At 52.1% G+C, this 21,934-nt stretch overlaps 1 protein-coding gene across 1 annotated transcript in view; it reads left to right on the top strand.

Moving 5' to 3' along the window:
* Kiaa0930 (KIAA0930 ortholog) overlaps positions 1–21,934 on the top strand; it is a 41,911-nt gene that overhangs the window by 10,716 nt on the left and 9,261 nt on the right. The window contains exon 2 of the mRNA XM_045151986.1: positions 17,871–18,022. Coding sequence (XP_045007921.1) covers positions 17,871–18,022 — 152 coding nt within the window. The remainder of the gene's footprint in view (positions 1–17,870; positions 18,023–21,934) is intronic.

Raw genomic sequence — 21,934 nt, 5'->3', positions numbered from 1 at the left:
GGGAACCTGTACCTGGAGATCCTGTTGGCTTGAGAGCCGTGTGCAGAGAAGACCACAGTGATCTGGACATCTGGGCGGTGATGTGGCAGGTGCCATGTGGCACTGGTCACAGGAGCATGTGGGCACTGCTGCTGTAGCAGAAGAGCATAAAGGACGCTTTGTGGAAACTGTGGTTCAGAGGCTGCTCCAGGGGGAGCCCTCCAACTTCCTGAAAGGGACCTTGAGGTCACTGTGCTCAGGGCCGCACACTGTGCCTGGCACAGAGCAGGCCAGTCTCCGCTCTGACCATGACCTTGCTGGGCAGCCCGGACCACAGGGCCTCTATTTCCTTCCAAAAGTGTGAAATGGATCATTGGGAGGTCGCAGGGCACTAAGGATCTTACAGCATTGTGCCCGTCTGAGCAGAGTCCCTAGCAGGATTCTTATTTGAATTTTATTTTATTTTTTGAAAACCAAACAGGGAAAAAATGCATTTAAAGTTTAAGATAAGGAAAGAAGACAGAGGTCCTGTACAACAGAAGGGTCCTTGTGAGGGTCATCCGCCTGCTGACTCTGATCCAGCGTCTTTATAGGAAGGAGCATTCTATTAGGGAGGAAGAGATCTTGGGAGGGAGGCAGGTTCAAAGCAAAGGTCTAGGGAGGGAGGCAGGTTTAAGGTAAAGGTCTAGGGAGGGAGACAAGTTTAAAGAAAAGATCTAGGGAGGGAGGCAGGTTTAAAGCAAAGGTCTAGGGAGGGAGGCAGGTTTAAGGTAAAGGTCTAGGGAGGGAGACAAGTTTAAAGAAAAGATCTAGGGAGGGAGGCAGGTTTAAAGCAAAGGTCTAGGGAGGGAGGCAGGTTTAAGGTAAAGGTCTAGGAAGGGAACTCTTTCAAGGAAAAGGAGATAAAGAAAAGCCAGGCTCCTTCTTACAGGCTGAAGGACATTTCATGTCTGGCCGTTTTTAATTTGCTTTTAGGGTTACCCCTAAACTGTCTCAATCCCCCCTCTGAAGAGGTAACCCTACTGCTATTTGGGAATGGCGGTGACAACTGCTCTGGTTTCTTCATGCTGAGCAGGGTCATCGGGTAGGCAGTTGGGGTGTCCCTCCAGTGGCCTGTTTAGAGACTCCAGCAGTGCACTGGTATAGTTCGGCAATACGGTCCTCGGCGAGCTTGTTGGGGAAAAAGACCGAAAGTGAGAGGAGTCGGGGAGAGGTGTGCACTGAGTGCAGTGGGCTCAGAGGGGTCTTTAGGATTCCCGCTCTTGGAGTCTTTCAGCCCTTGGAGGGTGGTGGACTCAGGTGGATGGACTGGAGTGCTGTAGGGCCATCTGAGTGTGAGCTGACTGTAGATGAGAGGATAAAATTAAAACAGCAATGTCTAAAAAGTACCAATTATTTATTACCAGAAATGATAGACAGAATTCTCTCTTAGCATGAAGATCTAGAAATCCCTTTCTAAAGCTTTTTACCAAATGACATGCTCTGAGCCTGTTCTTATAGATCTTGTAAAGCAGATGAGACATTAGCAGAATTATCAAGAATATATACACAGCATTGAACCTTAATAATGGCATAAGTGGCTTTTTGAGCTTTTGTGAGCACATCTAAAGCCTCATCTTATCATTTGACCTAAGAATTAAGAAGGGAAATTCTTCAGGGCATGCTGGTGCACACTTTTAATCCCAGTAGGAGGATCACTGTGAGTTCAAGGCCACCCTGAGACTACATAGTGAATTCCAGGTCAGCCTGAGCTTGAGTGAGACCCTACCTCGAAAAACCAAGGAAAAAAAAAAAAAAAGAAGGAGGTAAAGTCTCTGGTCTGTGCCGCCGACCCCAAAAGGAACACTTTATTCTCTGGTTATACTTTTCTGGTGGGTGTTTAAGACTAAGTAGGTAGCCAAAGTATAAATATTTCATTATTTATTTATTATTATTTTGGCTTCTCAAGGTAGGGTCTTGCTCTTGTCCAGGCTGACCTGGAATTCACTCTGTAGTTTGCAAGTGCCCTTGAACTCACGGCGATCCTCCTACCTCTGTCTCCTGAGTGCTGGGATTAAACGTGTGCACCGCCATGCCCTGCTGTTTATTATTTCTATAATCAGTTTCAGCTCTTTAAGAGAGACTTTTGGAGACACTACTTTACCAAAAAATTAATTAATTTGATAAAGATTCAATAGACAACCAGAAATTATTCTTGTTAAGAAAACAACTAAGCTGGGCATGGTGGTGCACACCTTTAATCCCAGCACTCAGGAGCCAGAGGTAGGAGGATCACCATGAGTTCAAGGCCACCCTGAGACTACTTAGTGAATTCCAGGTAACCCTGAGCTAGAGTGAGACCCTACCTTGAAAAACCAAAAAATATAAATAAATAAATAAATAAATAATAAAAGAAAAGAAAGAAAGAAGGCAGCTAAAACAATAAAGTCCTGACATCTGTTTTAAGAATTTTTAAAAATTTTTTGTTTATTTTTATTTATTTATTTGAGAGCAACAGAGAGAGAAAGAGGCAGATAGAGAGAAAGAATGGGCGTGCCAGGGCCTCCAGCCACTGCAAACGAACTCCTGATGTATGTGTCCCCTTGTGCATCTGGCTAACGTAGGTCCTGGGGAATGGAGCCTCAAACTGGGGTCCTTAGGCTTCACAGGCAAGCGCTTAACTGCTAAGCCATCTCTCCAACTCTGTTTTAAGAATTTTTCATTGATAGCCTCAGGTAAGAGTAACTCTCTTTTCTCTGTTTGGAGCCACCCTGTTGGTTATAAGGCATATCCCCACAAAAGAGCTTATTCTTTCTGCTCTTGGGAGCATTGGGGACATATTTCCTCTAGAGGACCTTCCCAAACTCTAGGGGCTCTTCCCCTAGCTCCAAGGGAATGGTGCCCTTAGCAGAGACCTTGGCAGCCTGGTCAGCCGTCCTGTTCCCCTCTGAGGTTTCATTGATCCCCCCTGGATGTCCTCTGCAGTGTGGTACTGAAGCTCTGAGCAGAGTTCTTGCTGACGGTGGTTTGGGGGAAGCGTGAAGTCGCCTGAGTCCCTGAGCATGTAATTATTCACTGGGCGTTTGCTGGATATGTACTGTGAGCCCTCCGCCCGGCCAGCGCTATGCGACATCCCTCATAGCGTGACAAGATGGGCAAGCGCTCAGGATGTTGGCTTGGAGGCAGGTGCGGCGGTGGCCTAACCCTGCCACAAGGCGTTGGTGTCATGTCACACAGGTGTCAAGCCTGGGCCCTCAGTGTCTTATCAGGTGCATGAAGATCAAATGGGTGCTCGCGGGTGGAAGGGGTTGGGCCCCAGGCTTTAGGCAGCACTGGTGGAGGTCGCGGGCAGACCCTCGTACGTGAAGACAGAGCTACTCTCCGAGGCCCAGACACCTCTGCTGAGAAGCATGGTGGCTGAGGAGGTCAAGGAAGTGGAGCAGGGCTGGCGGCTGCATTTGGGACCCCCGGGGCGGGCTGTGGCACTGTCTGGAGAGCACAGCTTGTGTGGCGAAGGAGCCTAGACTTCCTGAAGAAGAATGTGCTCCGGCTTGGCCTGGTTTGGCCTTGTGCGTCATCCACACCTCGTGCTTCCCCCAGGATTGTTCAGGAGGGGACCCGGCAGACCGGTTCTTCATCCAGGGCCTCATTAAGCAGCCTGGGCCTCCCTGGCCCAGCTTCTTTGTGTTTTGTGCCCCAGGAAGGGAGGGCCTGAGCCTGAGGCACAAGTTGATGAAAGGCCTATTGAGGGCCACAGAGGCTTATTCATCCTTCCCAGAGGGCCAGAGGTCACCCTTGTGCTCTCCTCAAAGAGGCCAGTTGACCCCTACCTTTGGGATGTGTCCATCAGCAGGGTCAGCTGCTGGCCAAGCACACGCTGGAGGCTGTTATCTAGGCAGCCTGGGGATGGGTCAAGGCTAGGCACTGGTCCACGGACAGGCCACAGTAGAGGGATACCATCTTAGCCCTGCTCCCCTGCCCCCACACGCTTACTCTTGGAGTACTGAACCCCAGCCACTGACCCGGCCAGAGTGTCTATGAGGTCAGGCCCTACCGGCTCCATCCTGCTCAGATCTTGCTGCTAAGGCGTGTTCTCTGCCCTCTCCTGGCCCGGCTTCCTTCAGACAGGCCTTGAATGCTCTTCCATCCACCCCTTTCTTACCCTTTCTTTTTTAAATGTTTTGTTTATTTATGAGAAAGAGGCAGATAGAAAAATGGGCTCACCAAGTCCTCCAGCCACTGCAAATGAACTCCAGACATATGCACCACTTTCTGCACCTGGTTTTACATGGGCACCGGGGAAATGAACCCAGATTGTTAAGCTTTGCAGGCAAGCGCCTTAACCTCTGAGCCATCTCTCCAGCACCCCCTTTTTTGCCTTCTTAGCTTAAAGTTTTCTCTGGCTGGCAGCTGAAACTCTCTTTGTTGGTGAGTGCTGGTGGCTAATCCAGGGTTGCAGCCTGCCCTCCTGACGGTGCCTTCTGCCCAGCACCGAGATCTGCTGGGCCTGCCAGCAGCCGTGCTAGTGAGTGCTGGTAGATGTTTGTTCTCAACCCGGCACGGGTGAAGGCCAAGTTCGTGCTGAGTTCACAGTCCTCCTGGGGCCAGCTGTGCCCCTGGGCAGCCTCTCCCTGCCGCAGCATCCCCACTTGTAAAAACACAGCCTGCCGCTGGATCTGTGCGGCAGGGAGGAAGTGAGCATGGTGCTTGGCATGAGGAAAGCCCTTGCCTAGTCATGAACATGTTCCAGGTGGATTAAAGACGGGCAAGAGCTGAAGCGCCCCTGCTTCAGACCAGCCCCACGGGCAGTTCCAGACCACACTCTTACAATCTCCTAGTGCCCTCCCCAATATAAACATGTTCTCCTCTTATCTCATTTTATTAAATTCCAGCATTTAAAAGCTACAGTTATTAAAAATGCTTTGGGCTGGGTGTGGTGGCTCACATCTCTAATGCCAGCACTCAGGAGGAAAAGGTAGGAGGATTGCTGTGAGTTTGAGGACAGCCTGGGACTACAGAGTGAGTTCCAAGTCAGCCTAGGCTAGGGTGAGACCCTACTTGAAAAAAACAAAAACAAGAAAACAAAAGTTTTGGTTACTTTAAAAAAAATTTAAAATATTGGGGGCTGGAGAGATGGCTGAGCAGTTAAGGCATTTGCTCGCAAAGCCTAATGACCTGAGTTTGATTCCCCAGGATCCTCATAAAGCCAGATGCATAAAGTGGCACATGCGTCTGATGTCTCTTTTCAGTGGCTGGAGGATCTGGTGCAGCCATTCTCTGTGTCTTTCTATATCTTTCTGCTTGCAAATAAACAAAATATTTTTAAAATTTTTTTTGTTTTTATTTCTTTATTTATTTGAGAGTGACAGAGAGAGAGAGAGAGAGAGAGAGAGAATGCCAGGGCTTCCAGCCACTGCAAATGAACAACAGATGCTTGCCCCCCCCCACCCTTGTGCATCTGGCTAACATGAGTCCTAGGGAATTGAGCCTCGAACCGGAGGCTTAGGCTTCACAGGCAAGCGCTTAACCACTAAGCCATCTCTCCAGCCTAGTTTTTAAAAAAAATATTTATTTGCATGGGAGGGAGGGAGAAAGGGGGCATGCCAGGGCCTGTTGCCACTGCAAACCAACTCCAGACACATGTGCCACTTTGTGCATCTGGTTTTATGTGGGTACTAGAGAATTGAACTCTGGGCTAGCAGGCTTTGCAAGCAAGTAACTTAATCTGCTGAGCCATCTTTGAGAGAGAAAGAGAATGGCATGCCAGGGCCTCCAACTGCTACAGACAAACTCCAGATACATGTGACACCTTGTGCATCTGGCTTACATGGGCCCTAGGGAATTGAACCTGAGTTTTTCGGCTTTGCAAGCAAGTGCCTTAACTGCTCAGTTATCTCTCCAGCCCCTGTTTTTTATTATTCGAGACAGGCTCTTACTATGTAGCTGAGGCTAGCCTCAAACTCTGGATCCTTCTGCCTCAGTGTCTGGAGTGTTGGGATCCCATACCCACCCAACTATTTCAGTTAGGATTTTAACAGGCAAACTTGCTCAGGATACAAAACTTAAAAAGTACAAGAGGGGTTCAGAACTCTTGTCACTTAAGCATGAGGGCGTGGGAGGTCCTGAGACCACCAGCATGCATGTAAAATGCTGGGCATAGCCACATGTCTGTAATCCCGGTTCACGGGGTGGGGGTGGAGACAGGAGACTCAGTGGGGCTTGCTGATGGAAACAGCAGCTCTGGGTGGGGGAGAAGACCTATTCTCAAGGGCGCGCCCGATGAGCAGTAGAAAGAGCATGTGCATACAGGTGCTTAGCGCACAGGCACCTGTGCCCACCGTGCACGCACACACACGCGAAGGAAAGTGCCAGAAGACTCTTGTTGAAGAACCCAAGCCTTCTGTATTAGTCGCTTTCCTTTTTGTCCGCCGCCCTCTTTTGGTTTTTCAAGGTAGGGTCTTGCTCTTCTAGCCCAGGCTGTTAATACATCAGATGAGTCAGGGTTGCTCCCCTTGTGGTTTGAGTTTTCCTAGTTGAGAACTTGGTATCCCTTTTCACTTGTATGAGCCTCTCATTTTAGTTATTTATTTGAGAAAGCGAGAGAGAAAGAGGCAGAGAGAGAGAGAGAGAGAGGGAGGGAGGGAGGGACAGAATGGGCGCACTAGGGCCTCCAGCCACTGCAAACGAACTCCAGACGCGTGTGTCCCCTTGTGCATCTGGCTTACGTGGGTCCTGGGGTATCAAACCAAGATCCTTTGGCTTTGCAGGCAAATGCCTTAACCGCGAAACCATCTCTCCAGCCCTTGAACCTTTCTTTTTTACAAGTTCTCAGCAGGATACTTCCTCATTATTTTATGCCAGGTCCTCTTAAGTTTTCTATCAGTTGACTGATTTTTCAACTTCTGGTTTTCGCATGTGTCAGGTCAGGTATATGTCACCACACCATATTAATCTTACTACAGCCCTTACAGTTTCTATTATTCTGTGGTTCTGGTTTTTTTTTTTTTTTTTTTTTTTTTTTGAGGGAGAGGGTCTTACGTAGTCCAGGCTGGGCTTGAACTTTCTGCAGTCAAGGGTGACTTTGAACTTCTGAATCTCCTGCCTCAATCTCCCAAGTGCTGGGATACAGACAAGCATGCATGAGCCACCTGCCTTCATTTTACTGTTTATATTGATATCTGTAGTGAACTCACCTGTACTCTTCCCTGAGCGGGCACATGTGCTTGTGTGTATGTCTTTGCCCTCAGTTGTCCACCTTGCTGAACAGGACGAGCACGTTTCTTAGGTTCTAGTCATTTCTAAGACGCCCCAATAAGAGCTGGCGGAATGGGGAGGCTGGGGAGATAGATGGCTCGGTGGCTAAAGGTGCTTGCTTGCGAACCTTGCCAACCTGGGCTCAATTCCCAAGTACCCCCGTAAAGCCTAACACAAGGAGTGGTGTTCTGTTTTCAGTGGCAAGAGACCCTGCTGTGTGTGCACCTGTGCATGCACGCACGCACACGCACACACACATATTTAAACCCTTGTGCACATAAATAAATTAAGAAAAAAAATGAAGAACTGATAGAATTACCACTGGGCCTGTAACTCTTGCTGTTTTTTAGTTTTTATTTGAGAGAGAAAAGAAGGTGGAGAGAATGGCACAGGGCCTCCAGCTGCTATAAACAAATTCCTCACATGGGTCCTGGGGAATCAAATCTGGGTCCTTTGACTTTGAAGGCAAGAATCTTAACTGCTGAGCCATATCCAGCCCATTTTTTATTTACTTATAAGCAGAGAGAGGGAGGAGGGGGAGGGAGGGAGCATGAATGAGAATGGGCACACCAGGACCTCTAGCCACTGAAAATGAACTTCAGATGTATGCACCACTTTGTGCATCTGGCCTTACATGGATACTGGGGGAATCAAACCTGGGTCCTTAGGCTTTACAGGCAGGTACTTTAACCTCTGAGCCGTCTCTCTGGCCCCATGTAACTGCTACTCTTTTGAGAGTAGCTCTTGAACATTTTTCTCTCCTGTATACATGGCCGTCATTGTTTTGGCCTTCATGTGTATGAATGTGTGCGACAGCATTTGTGGGGGGTTAGAGGACAACGTGGGGTGCTGGTCCTCGCCTTCTGCCTTGTCGGAGGAGGGTCTCTGACTGTTCACTGCTGCAGTCCCCAGGCTGACTGGCCCGTAAGTTTTCAGGGGTTCTCCTGTCTCCACCTCCCTTGCTGTCGGAGCGTAGGGTCACAAGGCACTATTGTGGTTGGCTTCATGTGAGTGGATCTGAACTCAGGTTGTCATGCTTGCACAGCAAGAGCTTTTGCCTACTGAGCCATGTCCCCAGACCCATGGTCATCCTTTCTAACGGCCTGGTTAACCTGTGTGTAGTGGTTTAGAAAAGGATGGAATAGGTTTTGAGAAAAGTCCCCTAAAATCCAGTTCATGATTATTCCCAAGGTGCACTTAGTGGAAAGTTGTTCCAAGTTAATACTGTCACAATACCAGTCACCATTTCGAGAGTGTTTACTAAGTGCCTGGTGCTCTGTTGAACAACACCGTCAGCATCTCATGTGGCCTCACAGCAACCACAGGAGTAGCTGTTCTTGAGTTCGTTCAGGTGAAACTGAAGGCCTCTGAGGCCGAGTGCCTTCCCAGGAGGCAGCGCAAGAGCATGGGCCAAGTCTACGTAAGCTCTCGTCCGACAGAGGCTTCTCTAACTCCATACCGAGGTCACATTGAACACATGTGAAGCCTTGTTCCCTTCGTCTTTCAGTGTGTGTTTAAAGAATAATCTCTGTAGAAAAAAAAAAAAGAGTTTAATTCTGCTGAATTAGCAGTCTGCTGGGCACTGGGCCCCACTGACATTTTCCCTGGAGCATCCTACCTGGATGTCCTTTCTGGGTGCTGCAGATGTCCTGAGGGCACTTTAGGGCTCTCTGGTCACTCCTCAGTGTCAGGGCGGCAGAGCTGTCCCAGGAGATTCAGAAGAGTGTAGAAGCCAGCTGTCCACCAAGTGACCTCAGGGTCTGCTCAGGCTCCTCCCTCGTTTGTAACTCAACTAGAGGAATCCTGACCCTGCCTGCGCCTTGGGAAGAACAAGTTCCGTTTAGAGGGGCTGGGTTCGAGTCCCCGCTCTGCTGCCTGGGCCCAGGGGTGTGGGTCAGCTGATAGAGTGCTTGCCTAGCGTGCAGGAAGCCCCGAATCCAGTCTCCAGCCCACATCTAGATCTGGTGGTGCATTCTGTAATCCCAGCACCAGGGAGGATCAGAAGTTCAAGGTCATCCTTAACTATCTAGTGAACCTAGGGAACATGGGACCCTTGCTCAGAAATAAGAGAAGGCAGGTTACACACTGTGCTGCAGCTGTACCCACAGAAGAGGGAACGACGGAGCTTCATAACTGCAGACTGTGAGATCCACGCACACGGCGGCCGGGAGCCGCAGAGCCGGGAGCGCGCGCGGTCTGTCGTCCTTCTCCCTCATCTCTCAGAGCAGAACTGTGGAGTTGCCAGCTCTATCTATTGTGGAGCAGAGTGAGGCCAGAGCCCGCAGCAGAAGAGGGTGTGCTGGGGTGAGGGATGCCCAGGCCTGCTGTTTGCCCCAGTGTGCCCACTCCCCCTCTCAGCCCCGAGCCTCCCGTCTGCAGAGGGCCCTGCCACTGCTGGAGTCCACAGGGTAGTTTTCAAAGCAGGTTACTTGCTGGCAGGAGAGGCAGCCAGACTCAGTGATGCCATTAGTTGGTAATAAGAGTCAGTGTTCAACCTCATTGTTCATGAATTCTATATTGTGTTTGTCCACTGATTAACATTTATATAAGCCCACTTAGGTATTCATAACATTTCATGGTTGATGGTGGGCATCACAGAATGGCAGAATGGTCATCTGACATGTAGGTTTCCCTCTGAGATTAACTAGGTGACAAAATGACAGGCACTCTACCTCCCTGTGTAGTCTTCAGGCACAGGAAACAGCAAAGCTGGCCAATGGAGTACTACCTCCCAGGGCATACAGGCAGATCTCAGAATTACCAGGTAGGCCAAAGAGGTCAGGCTCCCGGGGCTGCAGTCTGTTTGGGCATGAATGCTGTTGGCTGAATTCAACGACAATGGATGACCTGCATATTAAATCAAATGCGAAATGAGGTTATGAGTTGATAGGTTGATGAAAGTGTGACCGGAGGCTTGCAGTAGCCCAGCCTTGTATTTCTCCAGGGACAGTGGATCAGTATTAGGTAATTTGGTGTTGGTGTGTACTGTGTACAAAACGGGGACCGTGGGTAAGGAGAGGTGACTCATGGCGCTGCCAGCCCTTAGGACCCCAGCAATCTGTGGAGGGAGCTGTCCATGGTGCTGCTGCAGCAAGTGGTCAGCTGCTGGCTGCGTGGCTACCCGCAGCCCCTGCCAGCCTGGTGGTAGGGGCGAGAACGGAGTGTTTGCAAGACTGGAAGCTCCCTGTTGGAGTGGCAGCCCCTGGGCGGCATACCACGTTTCTGCTGGGCAGGCCCGGGGAAGGGAAGGGGGAAGAGGCTTACCTGTGGGAGAAATGGCCGTGGTGTCTAAGGCCGCACAAGGGTCCAGTTGCCCCTTGTGTGCTTTTATACACGGTGACTGCCATGGGGGAGAGCAGGCTGGGAGGCTGGGATCCCGATTGCAGTCCAGCAGAACCCACCCACAGCGGCAGCACAGAGGGTCCCGCGAGCCACCGTGTGCCCGGCACGTCACAGCTTACCAAGGACTTTCCCTTGTCTTCCCTCCTGCCTCAGCCTCTCACGTTCTGGGATTGTGCGTGTTAACCCCCACACCTGGCCTCAGTGGGTTTTTTGTTTTTTACTATGTATCCCTTGATTTGCTGACTTCCACTACGAACGCTGATTGCATTAGCAACAAAGCTATTTTTTATTGATAGCTTCCATAATTATAGACCATAAACCATGATAATTCCCTCCCCTCCCCCACTTTTCCCTTCCACTCTCCATCATATCCCCTCCCCCCTCAAATTAGTCTCTCCTTTATTTTGAGTTCAAGGACAAATTTGTGCAGTTAAAAATAATTTGCAGGCTGGAAAGAGGGTTCAGCAGTTAAGACACTTGCTTGCAAAGCCTGAGGACCAGGGTTTGGTTCCCCAGTGCCCACGTAAAGCCAGATGCACAATGTATTACATGTGTCTGGAGTCCATTTGCAGTGGCTGGAAGCCCTGGTGCACCTATCCTCTCCTTAACCCCAAAATACAATTTTAAAATATGAAAAATAATTTGCACATGCCAGTAATCCAGCATTTGGAATTCCTCAGCTAGACCTTCAAGACCAGCCTGGGAGACATGAGACCTTGTCTCAAGCAAGCGGACAAAGACAGTGTGGTTTTCTGAGTTATGGTGCAACTCACGTATCCCCACGGTCTTGAGGGCCAGGCTTTCATTTTTGGTGTTCCACTTGCTTTGCTGTCTGACCGGTTCCTCTGGCACATGGTTTTCATAAGTGGCCGAGATTATGAAGTCTTGCTATATTGCAGGGTTGTTTGTGTGGATTGTGGAGCCTTGCTGTGTGGCACTGGCCGTCTAGGGATCATGAGCTCACTGTGTGGCCCGGGTCGCCTGTGGATTGTGAAGTGTCACTGTGTGGCCCAGGTCACCTGTGGATCGTGAGTCCCCGCTGTGTGACACGGGTTGCTGTGGACCGTTGAGGCCCTGCTGTATAGCACGGGTCGCCTGTGTGGGTTCCCTTTCTCCTGCTCTCTTTGGTTTGGGTGGTGCTCTCTTGAGCGTAAGAGGAGTGTGTGATGTCTGTTCCGAGCAAACCTTGGCTATTTCTTTCATGATTCCTGCTTTCAAGTATTGTGCGGCCCAGAGGTGGAGATGTTCCATGTCACCTGTCTCCTCTGTGCTACTCTGTGGCTGCATTTAGGGCCAGAGCTTGGGCACCGGTAGTCCTAACAAGCTAGGGTCTTCCAGCCTCCCATTTTCAATGAGCCAGTTAAGTAGACAAGTAAGACTGAAAAGCAGAGGGAGCACTTATTCAACCGGCCACTTTAGAAAGAGGGACAAAGTGACACCAAACTCACCTCCAGGGTTCTGACATGTGTCTTAGGTTTAAATAGAAGGCAAGAAGAGTCTAACTCAGCAGTCCTGGTTAAGGTGTGGCCCCACTATCAGTGACCCGTCACTGTCCCCTTCCAGTGCCTTCTGCAAGGTGGTCTGACAGGTGGTCAGAACTGTGTGAAGTCTCCTCCTGGAAGACAAGCTCCTTTTGGCTGGCACTAGCTGTTGGCCTTTTTCTCCTCCCAGCAGGAGATTCTTGGAGAAATTCCACTTTCTTGCAGACCATTATTTCAGTAGTCTGATAGCCAAAGGGAGAGGCACAGAGCCCCTCTTTAGAATATCTTCCCTCCACCCAGGATGTCACACTTGGGTGACTCTGGTGAGTTCCCTGGTAGACTCCAGCAGGGTCTTCTTTATGGAGCTTGGTAGCCCGAGAGTGTCTGCGACCACTGCCCAGCTCTCTGATGCATGGAGGTGGGAGGTCGGGGACTTGGAGGACCCTGAGCGTCAGCCTGTCCTGCTTGTCCCTTGTGGGTATCTGACAGGGGCTCTAGTCCTTGTCCAGGCAGCTCTCCGCTCAGTGAGCAGGATGCAGCCTGGTCTCCAGTGAGAACCGAGGATGCTTTGGAAGCTTGCAAGTCAGGGGCCTTGAGGCAGGAGGACGGCGGCCCCCAGCCTGCGGCGGCCACAGCCTGCAGTCCTTGTGGACCATTCTAGGCAATGGCAGTGGTCCTGTGCCCATCTCACTGACAGCTTGTTTCCTGTTCAGTTGGGGCAGCCCCTGTATTCAACGTGCATTTTCTGAGTGCCTATGTGTGCCTGGCAGTGGTAACTAATGGACACTCCGATCAAGTCCCTCCTGCAGGGATAGCATTGTGCAAGGTGGGGGCACCCACTGTGCTAGGGCTCTGATGGCCACAAGACAGGCTGATGGACAGGACCCTCCCCACCCCCTATTTATTTAACATGGTTCTAGGAAAGGCCCTTTGAACAGGTACGTCTGAACCAACACTAGAGGGGCAAGGAGCCACCTGAGGGAGACTAGGGACAGGCTGGGGGAGGGAGGGAGAAATTCATCCAGTGTCACAGGGCAAGAGCCAGTGTGGCCAGGGGACCATCATGGAGCACTGGGTAAGAACTTGGGAGTTTATTGTTGATTGGACAAGAATCCCTATGGGAAGCTGCAGGAGAGGATTTTTTTTTTTTTTTCGTGGTAGGGTCTCACTGTAGTCCAGGCTGACCTGCAATTCACTATGTAGTCTCAGGGTGGCCTCGAACTCACAGTGATTCTCCTACCTCTGCCTCCCGAGTGCTGGGATTAAAGGCGTGCGCCACCAGGCCGAGACAGTATTGCTGTGTACACCACCCACTCCTGGAACTGGCAGTCTTCCTGGGTCTCACAGATGTGTTCCGTGTCCAGTTTAGGTTAGTATTTTTTTTTCAAATATTTTATTTGTATTTATTTACTTGAGAAAGGGAAAGAGGAGGGAGAGAGAGAGAGAATGGGTGTGCCAGGGCTTCCAGTCACTGCAAACAAACTCCAGATGCATGTGCCATCTTGTGCATCTGGCTTACGTGAATCCTGGGGAATTGAACCAAGGTCCTTTGACTTTGCCAGCAAGTGCTTTAACCGTGAAGCCATCTCTCCAGCCCCAAGGTTAGTATCTTTTAAGCAAAGCTCCTCCAACTGTGGAGTATAGTGAAGGCTACTTGGATAGAAGTGGTAGCTGAAAGCTGATCAGTGAGATGCTGAAGCAGGATTTTGGGTCTAGGGCAGGATTAGACTCCATAAAAATTCAGGAGATCCTAGGCCCGTGACCCCCAACTTTTGGGTCCTTGTCCAAGTTAACAAAGAATTAATGACGTGGACTCAGAGATGGGTAAATTATGAATTATAAGGTTTCTTTTAGAAAGAGTTAGGATCCAGATGGAAGCTAGCAGGGAAGCCCAAGCCAAAAGTTCTCCCCCTAGCCTGGCTGGGAAGGGCGAGGGAGATGGAGAAAATACCTCCTCATGTGTATTGAGTGGAAGGCTCTCGGGAAGACGCGCACACACGCACAAAAAGCAGAGCCCAGGCCTAAAGGTCCCTCTCACATAGGGGGACAGAGAGGATTAAAAGGGAGGAGGGAATGATTGCTCAGCAGTTAAAGTACCTGCCTGAAAACCTAGTGACCTGGGGTTGATTCCCCAAAGTCCACATAGGCCAGATGCATCTCGGGTCCATTGGCAGCAAGTAGAGGTTCTGGCGCGCCCATGCTTTCTCTCTCCTTGCAAATAAATGAGATATTTAAGAGAGAGAGAGAGAGAGACAGAGTGGAAGCTTAGAACTTAAAGATCATACATACATGTGGCAAAAGAGAAAAGCATCCAAAAGCAAAGCACAGGTTGAGAGCAAGCAGGAAATGGTCGGGGAGAAGAAATCCTGTCCTGGCTGGGAAACAGGACAGCGTTCCAAGGGCCAGAAAGCAGGAACCAGGAGAGAGAGTCACCCATGGTTCGGTTCGTGAGATCTCTTTGGCTCAGCCGTCAGGCAGGTGTGTAAGGGAGACCTGATTGGTTGGGGACTTGAGAGGCTAGCTCAGGAGGGGCCAGCATGCGCGCCCACCCGCGAATGCTCGAGGAAGGGGCAGCAAGCGCTGCTGACTTGTCGCTTGCAGCCATCTTGAATGAGACGAGGTCAGTTACCTTTTCTTGCAGTTACCGATCCATAGCTGACGCAAACACCCATCAGCGGCAGCTTATGGTCAGGAAGGGCTTATTTCAGGCCTCCAGTTTCCAGGGGAAGTGTCAGCGTGGCAGGACAAGCTGGCTCACTTCACCACACATCCAAAGCAGAGAACAGACAGAGTGGACACCTCAGGGTGGATTCAGCATCCACTCTCAGCGACACACCTGCTCTAAGCTGAGGACTAAGTGGGACTCTTAATCACAAACCCCTGAGGCTATGGGGACACATTACACTTAGACCACTCCTCATGGGTTCTAGCCCCACCAGGGCAGGCTGACACCTATAAAAACAAAGCTGCCTTTCTCCTGTTTTCTATCAGTGGCACCAGCTCAGAGGGGATGGTGGTAGTAGGTGGTGCCCACTGGACTCTGATAGCCACATGGCTTCTGTGGCATGCTGTAGGCACACACATGAGCAGGACTGCACCCCGCGTGTATGGCTTGTTAATCTGAGCATGTAGACCCTAGTCGGCCAGGGCTGGGTCCTAGGCCCCAGGATCCCTGTTCCCAGGGAGCTGTCCTATCATATGAGGGCCACACAGGCAGGCAGCTTGCCTGGGTCACCCAGGTGCTTGGGAGCCCAGTGGAGAATGGGCTCTCAAGAGTGGTGGTGGTTTGAGATGGGGTCTCGTATCCTCGGCTCACCTTGAACTCTATGAACCCGAGGATGCACTTGAACTGATGCTCTTGCTTTTGTCATCGAGTGCTGGGATTATAGCTCAGCCCAGAAGAGTATTTCTGACCCCACCTGGCCCCCTGCCCTGCACAGAGACCTCCTCCAGCTGCTCCCGCACCCTCTTGCCCCCTGTGGCCCTGGGCCTGTCTGCTGTCTGCAGAGGGAGGTTCCTTTCTTCCACCAGATTGTTGAGCACAGGGAAATTCCAAGGCCTGCATGTGGCATCTGGCAGATCAGTTTCTAAGTCTGGGAACCAGGGTATGACCTGTAGCCTCTTTTGTGAAACAGGGCAGTGATTATAGAAACAGTCCACCTAGAGCTCTTTGCCTGAACAATGTGTAGCCAAGTCTACCATCACTATCTGTTTTGGAAGGATGTCCTAGAAACCGCTTTCAGGGGACTTGCTTTTTCATGGTACTGGGTAGAGGTGGAGGCCAGGGCCTTGTACATGCTAGGTGAGTGCTCATCCACCAAGCACCACCCCCCAGCACCACAGCTGACTTGTATTAAAGATAAAAAGCGCTTCCCCCTCCTTCCCAGTGACAGGTGTGAACTTGCCATGCTGTGGAATGGGACTGAGTCACAACTCCCTGCTTGTCAGGCCAGAGTCGCTTTTGTAACTACAGAGGGTCCAGGAAGCAGTGGGCATGACCATCTTTACAGTCTTCATCTGAAAGGCTGTCCGAGGGAACTGAGTGAACCAGTGGGCTGTAGAGATGGCTTAGCAGTGAAGGCGCTTGCCTGCGAAGCCTAAGGACCTATGTTCAATTCCCCAGGACCCACATAAGCCAGATGCACAAGGTGGCACATGCATCTGAAATTCTTTTGCAGAGGCTGGAGGCCCAGGTCTGCCCATTGTCTCTCTCTCTCTCTCTGCCTCTTCTCACTCTTTCTCTTTCCCTCTCTCAAATAAATGAATAAAATATAAAATTTGAAGAAAAAAAAGCGTGAACCAGTGCTGGGCAAAATTGGAGTTTTACCTAGGGACCCTGCGCTGCTGGGTACTGAATTGGGTACCGCCTGGGGCCACAGCACGGCAGGAATTGCCAAAGTGACGCAACCCCGATAGAAGGTCTCACCTGATGCCGCGAGCCTGGGGTGGCTGGCGCTGTGGCTGGCACTCCACTTTCTCCCAAGGAAGCTGGCTCCTTTTCTCCTCCTGCCCATGTGTCAGGCCACACAGGAGTGGGGAAGATCCCCACTCTGTTAGCAGGGGGTAAGGGCTCACCTTGAGCCCTGCAGGTTTCCGCTTGGTACCGGGCTGGGCACTGCTGCTCTCAAGTTGCCTGTGTCTAAGTGTAGGCCTTTCTGGCAGGAAGACTTAGGGGAGCCAGTGTGCTGGGGAAAGAAAATAACCACAAAGCCGGGCGTGGTGGTGCGCCTCTGATCCCAGCAGAGAGCTAAGTAATGGTTGTTACTCGGGAGGCAGATGTAGGAGGGTCACCATGAGTTGAAGGCCACCCTGAGACTACATAGTGAGTTTCAGGTCAGCCTGAGCTACAGTGAGACCCTAACTTGAAAAACAAACAAACAAACAAAAAAAGTGGGCTGGAGAGATGGCTTAGTGGTTAAGGCACATGCCTGCAAAGCCTAAGGACCCAAGTTCGATTCTCTAGGTCCCACATATGCCAAATACACATGGTGGCACATACATCTGGAGTTTGTTTGCAGTGGCTAGATGCCCTGGTGTGCTCATTCTCACACTCTTTCTCCCTCTCTCTATCTCTAATAAATAAATAAAAATAAATAAAATCTTTTTAAAAAATAACCACAGTGATCTGATGTGTAGAGGAGTAACGTGTATTTACATTTGCACCTTTGCTGACCCTGTGGTGTGCAGCAGCATGTGTTTACATTTGTGGGTTTCTCAGAAGGAACCCCACATTTGCTGACCATGCGGTCCGCCTGGCACTGGCTGTTCCAGCTGTGGTGCCAGCTACTCAGCATGTTCCTCAAAGGTATCTGGCTGGCTGAGCCGCCGCCCCTTAACATAATCAAGAGCAGAGCTGGACTGCCAACCCAGACTATCAACACCTGTTATTTTTCCCCCTCTTTGTGCAGGGGAAGGTGACACACTGATCATAGAGAAATGCCACTTGTAATAGAAGGTCTGCAGCAGTCAACCCGGCAAGCTCTCGGGGCTTCCTACCGCCAGGGACACTGGTTGGCTGTCCCTTTAAGTGGGATTCTCCATGGGAATGCCGCAGCCTGTGGGGGAGGACTGGGGATGTCTGCCTGGCGGCTCTGGAAGATCTTTCCTGCCCCGCCCGCCCCCCTCCGCGCCCTGAGAACTCCCTTCTCTGCAGTTGCTGATTCATCCCCAGGCTGGAGGCAGCCCTGCGGCGGTGCTGGCTGCCTCCCCTCTCCGCCGGTGGAGGCCTGGGCCTCCTAGGAGCGCCCCCAGCCTCTGGGATGGCGCGGGCGGGGGCGGGGCTTGGCCAGGGTCCCGGCCAGGGTGGTCCCTTCTCACGCTGGCCTCCTCCTGCAGGCTGCTTCAAGGACGACCGCGTGGTGTTCTGGACGTGGATGTTCTCCGCGTACTTCATGGAGAGGAGGGCTCCGCGGCAGGACGACCTGCTTTTCTACGTGCGGCGGGGACCGGCCTGCGGGGGCTGCGAGCGCACCGTTGACGGCAGGAAGGTGGGCGACCCTCCGGCCCGCCCGCGCCCCAAGCATGCCGAGGGGTCTGCTCCTGGCCCGCAGGGTGGGCTTGCTGGAGGGGGAAAGGATCCTGATCTCCTTCCACAGCCCAACAATCCGGCGGACAGCTGTCTGTGCTGTTCTCACTGTGAGCGGCAGGGCAGTGGTTTTAGCACCATGTACCTTCGAGGGAACAGGCTGAGGGCCAGCTGCTGTGCCGGGCTCTCCCAGCTAGTTTGTGAAGGGTCGTGTAGAGGCCCAGAGCCTCGGCTTGTCCCTGCTGTGGGTAGGGCTGCGAGGCAGGATGGTGATGGTGATGTCGTTGGCATCCTGGCACTCAGATCTACCGCACACCTGACAGAGGACTCAGCTCTGTCCTTTTTTTTTTAATTTTTAATTTTTAATTTTAATTTTAATTTTTATTAACATTTTCCATGAGCCCTGTCCTTCTTGGTTGCACTGTGACCCCCCCACCCATGTGGGATAGACAGATGAGGCTCAGAGAAGACGTGACTCACTAATGGGATTTTATCCACTAAATTCAAGTGTGTGGAGGAGTTAATAGAACACATATTGCATACTTCATCTGTTTTCAGAGGCTCGAGGCTGATAAAATGTTTAAGTAACCCGGATGCTGAACATCAAAATGCTTTGGTTTTCTTATTGAGCCAAAAGATCAGGTTGTGGCACCAAACCTTGGACTTGCAGGCTGCCTGGTAGAGGAGGTAGAGGAGCCAGGGGAGCACCCAAGGGGGCTGTGGACTAGGTGAGGGACCAGGAGGCCTCTCAGAGCAGTCTTGGGTGACAGGTTGGTGCTCAGGACAGAGTTGAACACGGGGCCTGGTTAGTAGGGCCATATGGCAAGCGTCTGTGGTGGCAGCCGTGGGCACCTTCTGTAGCCCAGCCCTGGGCTCCTCAGCCCGCTTCCCCACAGCGCCCCCTCTCCAGTGCAGTCAGGAACCAGCTTCTCCCCTCTGAGTAGCCACGTGCATGCGCCTGTGTCCTGGGTGCCATCACTCTGGGCTCGGGAGACGGTATAAGGCCAATCCCTCCCTTCTGTCATGCGTTCTGTGGGGCTAGGATGCTAGGGACCGGTGTGACCACAGAGATGCCCTTGGCAGAGAGGGGGCCGGCGCTAAGGAACTTTCCACGCTGGAGATCTACATTGTGGGCACTTCCTTCTCCAGCCCCAGCACAGCACGAACCCACCTGTGATTCACCTTAGGGAACAAGGGCCCGTAGGGTGGCAGGGACTGTTGGTGTCTGGTGATGGCAGGTCACAGAGAACCAGCTTTGTAAATGTCGGTCTTCCCCTGGGCTGAAGGCAGCTGCAGCCAGAGCTCTGAGGCGGCTCAGGTGAGGCACTCTCTGCCTCTTGCATGGCTGTTCTTTGAGGGGCTGCGGGAGCAGGCGGGGGGGGGGACAGGTGGCGAGGAGTGTGGGCTGAGCAGGTGATGGCTCTTTCTTGAGAGCAAGTGAAGTAAAGGTGCAATTGCATGGGGGTCCAGGATGGGGGAGTTGGAGTGGGGGCTGGAGCTGTGTCCAGACACTCGAAGGTTTGGGGAGCTAAGACCAGGAGCACCGAGTAACCCTGAGCCGTGTGCACAGAAATGACCTGGCCCTGCCCGTGAGGAGCCTTCAGCCTGCCGGGAGAAGCAGCATGGCCCGTCATGCCCGTAGTGGGAAGAACAGGGCATGACGGCGGCTAAAGAGGAGGCATGTGTGGCACAGAGCGAGGGCAGCTGTTGACCGAGGACACCTTCTGGGAGGAAGGGGTATCAGGCACATGGGACCCAGCGTGTAATATGCCATGTGACGTGGTGTATGACAGTCTGTGACACAGAAGCAGCAAAGCACCCTGACCTGAGACATATATTGGAAAGAAAGCATAGTAACCAAACAGGGCAGTGAGGTGAGACCAAGAGGGGCAGCAGTCTTGTTGGGGGGTGACTTTTCACAACCACAGACCATGGGAAGTGGGAGCCCCCCCACCCCAGAGGGCTACCTACCTCTTTTACACTGAGGCATGGTTTACCTCAGCACCTCTGCTGATCGGTGTCTGGCATGGTGGCTGGTGTGCTAAGCCTGGGGTCAGACAAGGCCCCTGCCCACCCAGACAACATTTTTCTCAAACCGGCAGGCTGTAATGTGGAGGGTGGCCTGCAGGGGGCGGGCTGGAGGTGCAGCAGGGAGCTACCTCCACCCTGCCAAGAAGAGGGCAAGGAGCCCTTGCTGCTGAATGTGGGCTAGCACGACTGCGCACTAGGCGTATTCTGCGGCGAGGCTGCACTGCCTCCCACCCCTCCCCATCCTGCTGGCATGAGTTGCCATGGCAGCAAGCTGGGCTCCCTGCCTTGCTGAGGAGGGTGGATGGGCAAAGCCAGAGCCACAGTGTGGGTGGGCAAGGATGCTGGGATCCCACACCTTGCTCCAGAAATTCCTTGTGGATCCTGACCCTGACTTCCGCAGGATGTCCTGGATTCCCTGTACTGTCTTCTCATGTCACCCCAACTCTCTGTTCTCAGCAGACAATTACTTATTTTTGCTTTTCAAGGTAGGGTCTTGCTCTGTGTAGTCTCAAGGTGGCCTTATGCTGACAGCGATTCGATTCTCCTGTCTCTGCCTCCCGAGTGCTGGGATTAAAGGTGTGCACCTCCATGCCCAGCTTTAGCAGCCAATTTTGTCTTCGGCAGTGAGGGACGCTGGTCGTCTGTAGCCTCGTCTGTGCTAGTGGCCTCCACCTGACACCCCCCGCGCTTCCCAGATGCACTCACAGACAGCCGAAGCTCAGGGATGGCGAGGAGCCTGCTGTGCGTTCCAGCTTCCCAGTGGAGGGAGCAGCTCTGCCCGTGCCTTGCTCTCTCCTCTTTCGTAGAAAGGTGCTCAGACCCAGGCAAACAGCTTGATGGTCTCTGTCAGGGCGAGGCCAGGGTCACCGATCCAGATCCAACCCCGAGCGTGACCAGCATGCTCAACCAGCCAGCAATGCCCTCTTGAGCGCGGCTGCCCGGGTGGGCCATGCCTGTCAACTGTGGGTGGCCGTGTGCACTCCAGCCGCCATGTCTTGTGTGCCCGTCAGTGCGGGTGGCTGTGATCTGTCAGCCTGGCTCCTGCTCTTGTCCTGAGTGCACTGCACCATGCACCTGCCTTCCCTTGCGTGGACGTCTGCATGACTACGGCATCTTCTTGGATGTGTTTTGGTGACACACGGGGAGCTCCCTATCCTGCCGTGCACCGCTGTGGTGCTGAGCTGCAGCCACTGGGCCATGTGCGTTTTCTGCCATGCACGAGCCAGCAGGTTGGCCGAGCACCCATGGGCACAGCAAACATGCTGGCTGCCTGTTTGGCATTTTCATGGGGGAGAGTAAAGAGCATGAAAGGAGCAAGAGCTCCAAGCAGACCAAGAAGAGCAACAAGGAGCTCGGCTGACTCCCAGCTCAGAAGCCATGGGGAATGTCCCTACCACACTGAGGCATCTATGCATAGATCCCAGCTCCGTCCTTGAGGGTGCCCAGGAGGCCTCTGTAGGAGGTGGCAGGTACTCCTCAGAGCTGAGTCTGCAGGAGCTGTCCAGGGTCTAGCAGGGATGCAGGGCTCAGGCTGCCCACCAGGGCAGATGGCATCAGAATATGCTTTTGGCATCTCTTGGACACCACTGCTTTTTGGAGAGTTGCTACACTAGGCTTAATGATGTCTTCTTCATAGAGCTGATGTTGGGACAAAAAGATTGATAACCTGTAAAACACTCAGCCCGGTGCCTGCTGCCCCCCGGCCAGTAGGTGTCACTGTTGTGATTGTCATTAGCAGCACGTGGGGAATTCAAGCTCTTTTAATCATCATAACTTTGAGAGAAAGATCTTCTTAGTCCGTTGTACAAGTGAGGAAACAGGCTCCAGGAGAGCAGATGAGTAG

Source organism: Jaculus jaculus, chromosome 6, assembly GCF_020740685.1.
Source record: "Jaculus jaculus isolate mJacJac1 chromosome 6, mJacJac1.mat.Y.cur, whole genome shotgun sequence".
NCBI classification, from domain to species: Eukaryota; Metazoa; Chordata; class Mammalia; order Rodentia; family Dipodidae; genus Jaculus; species Jaculus jaculus.
Note: the sequence above shows the minus strand (reverse complement) of the source record. Positions and strands in the feature narration are given on the sequence as shown.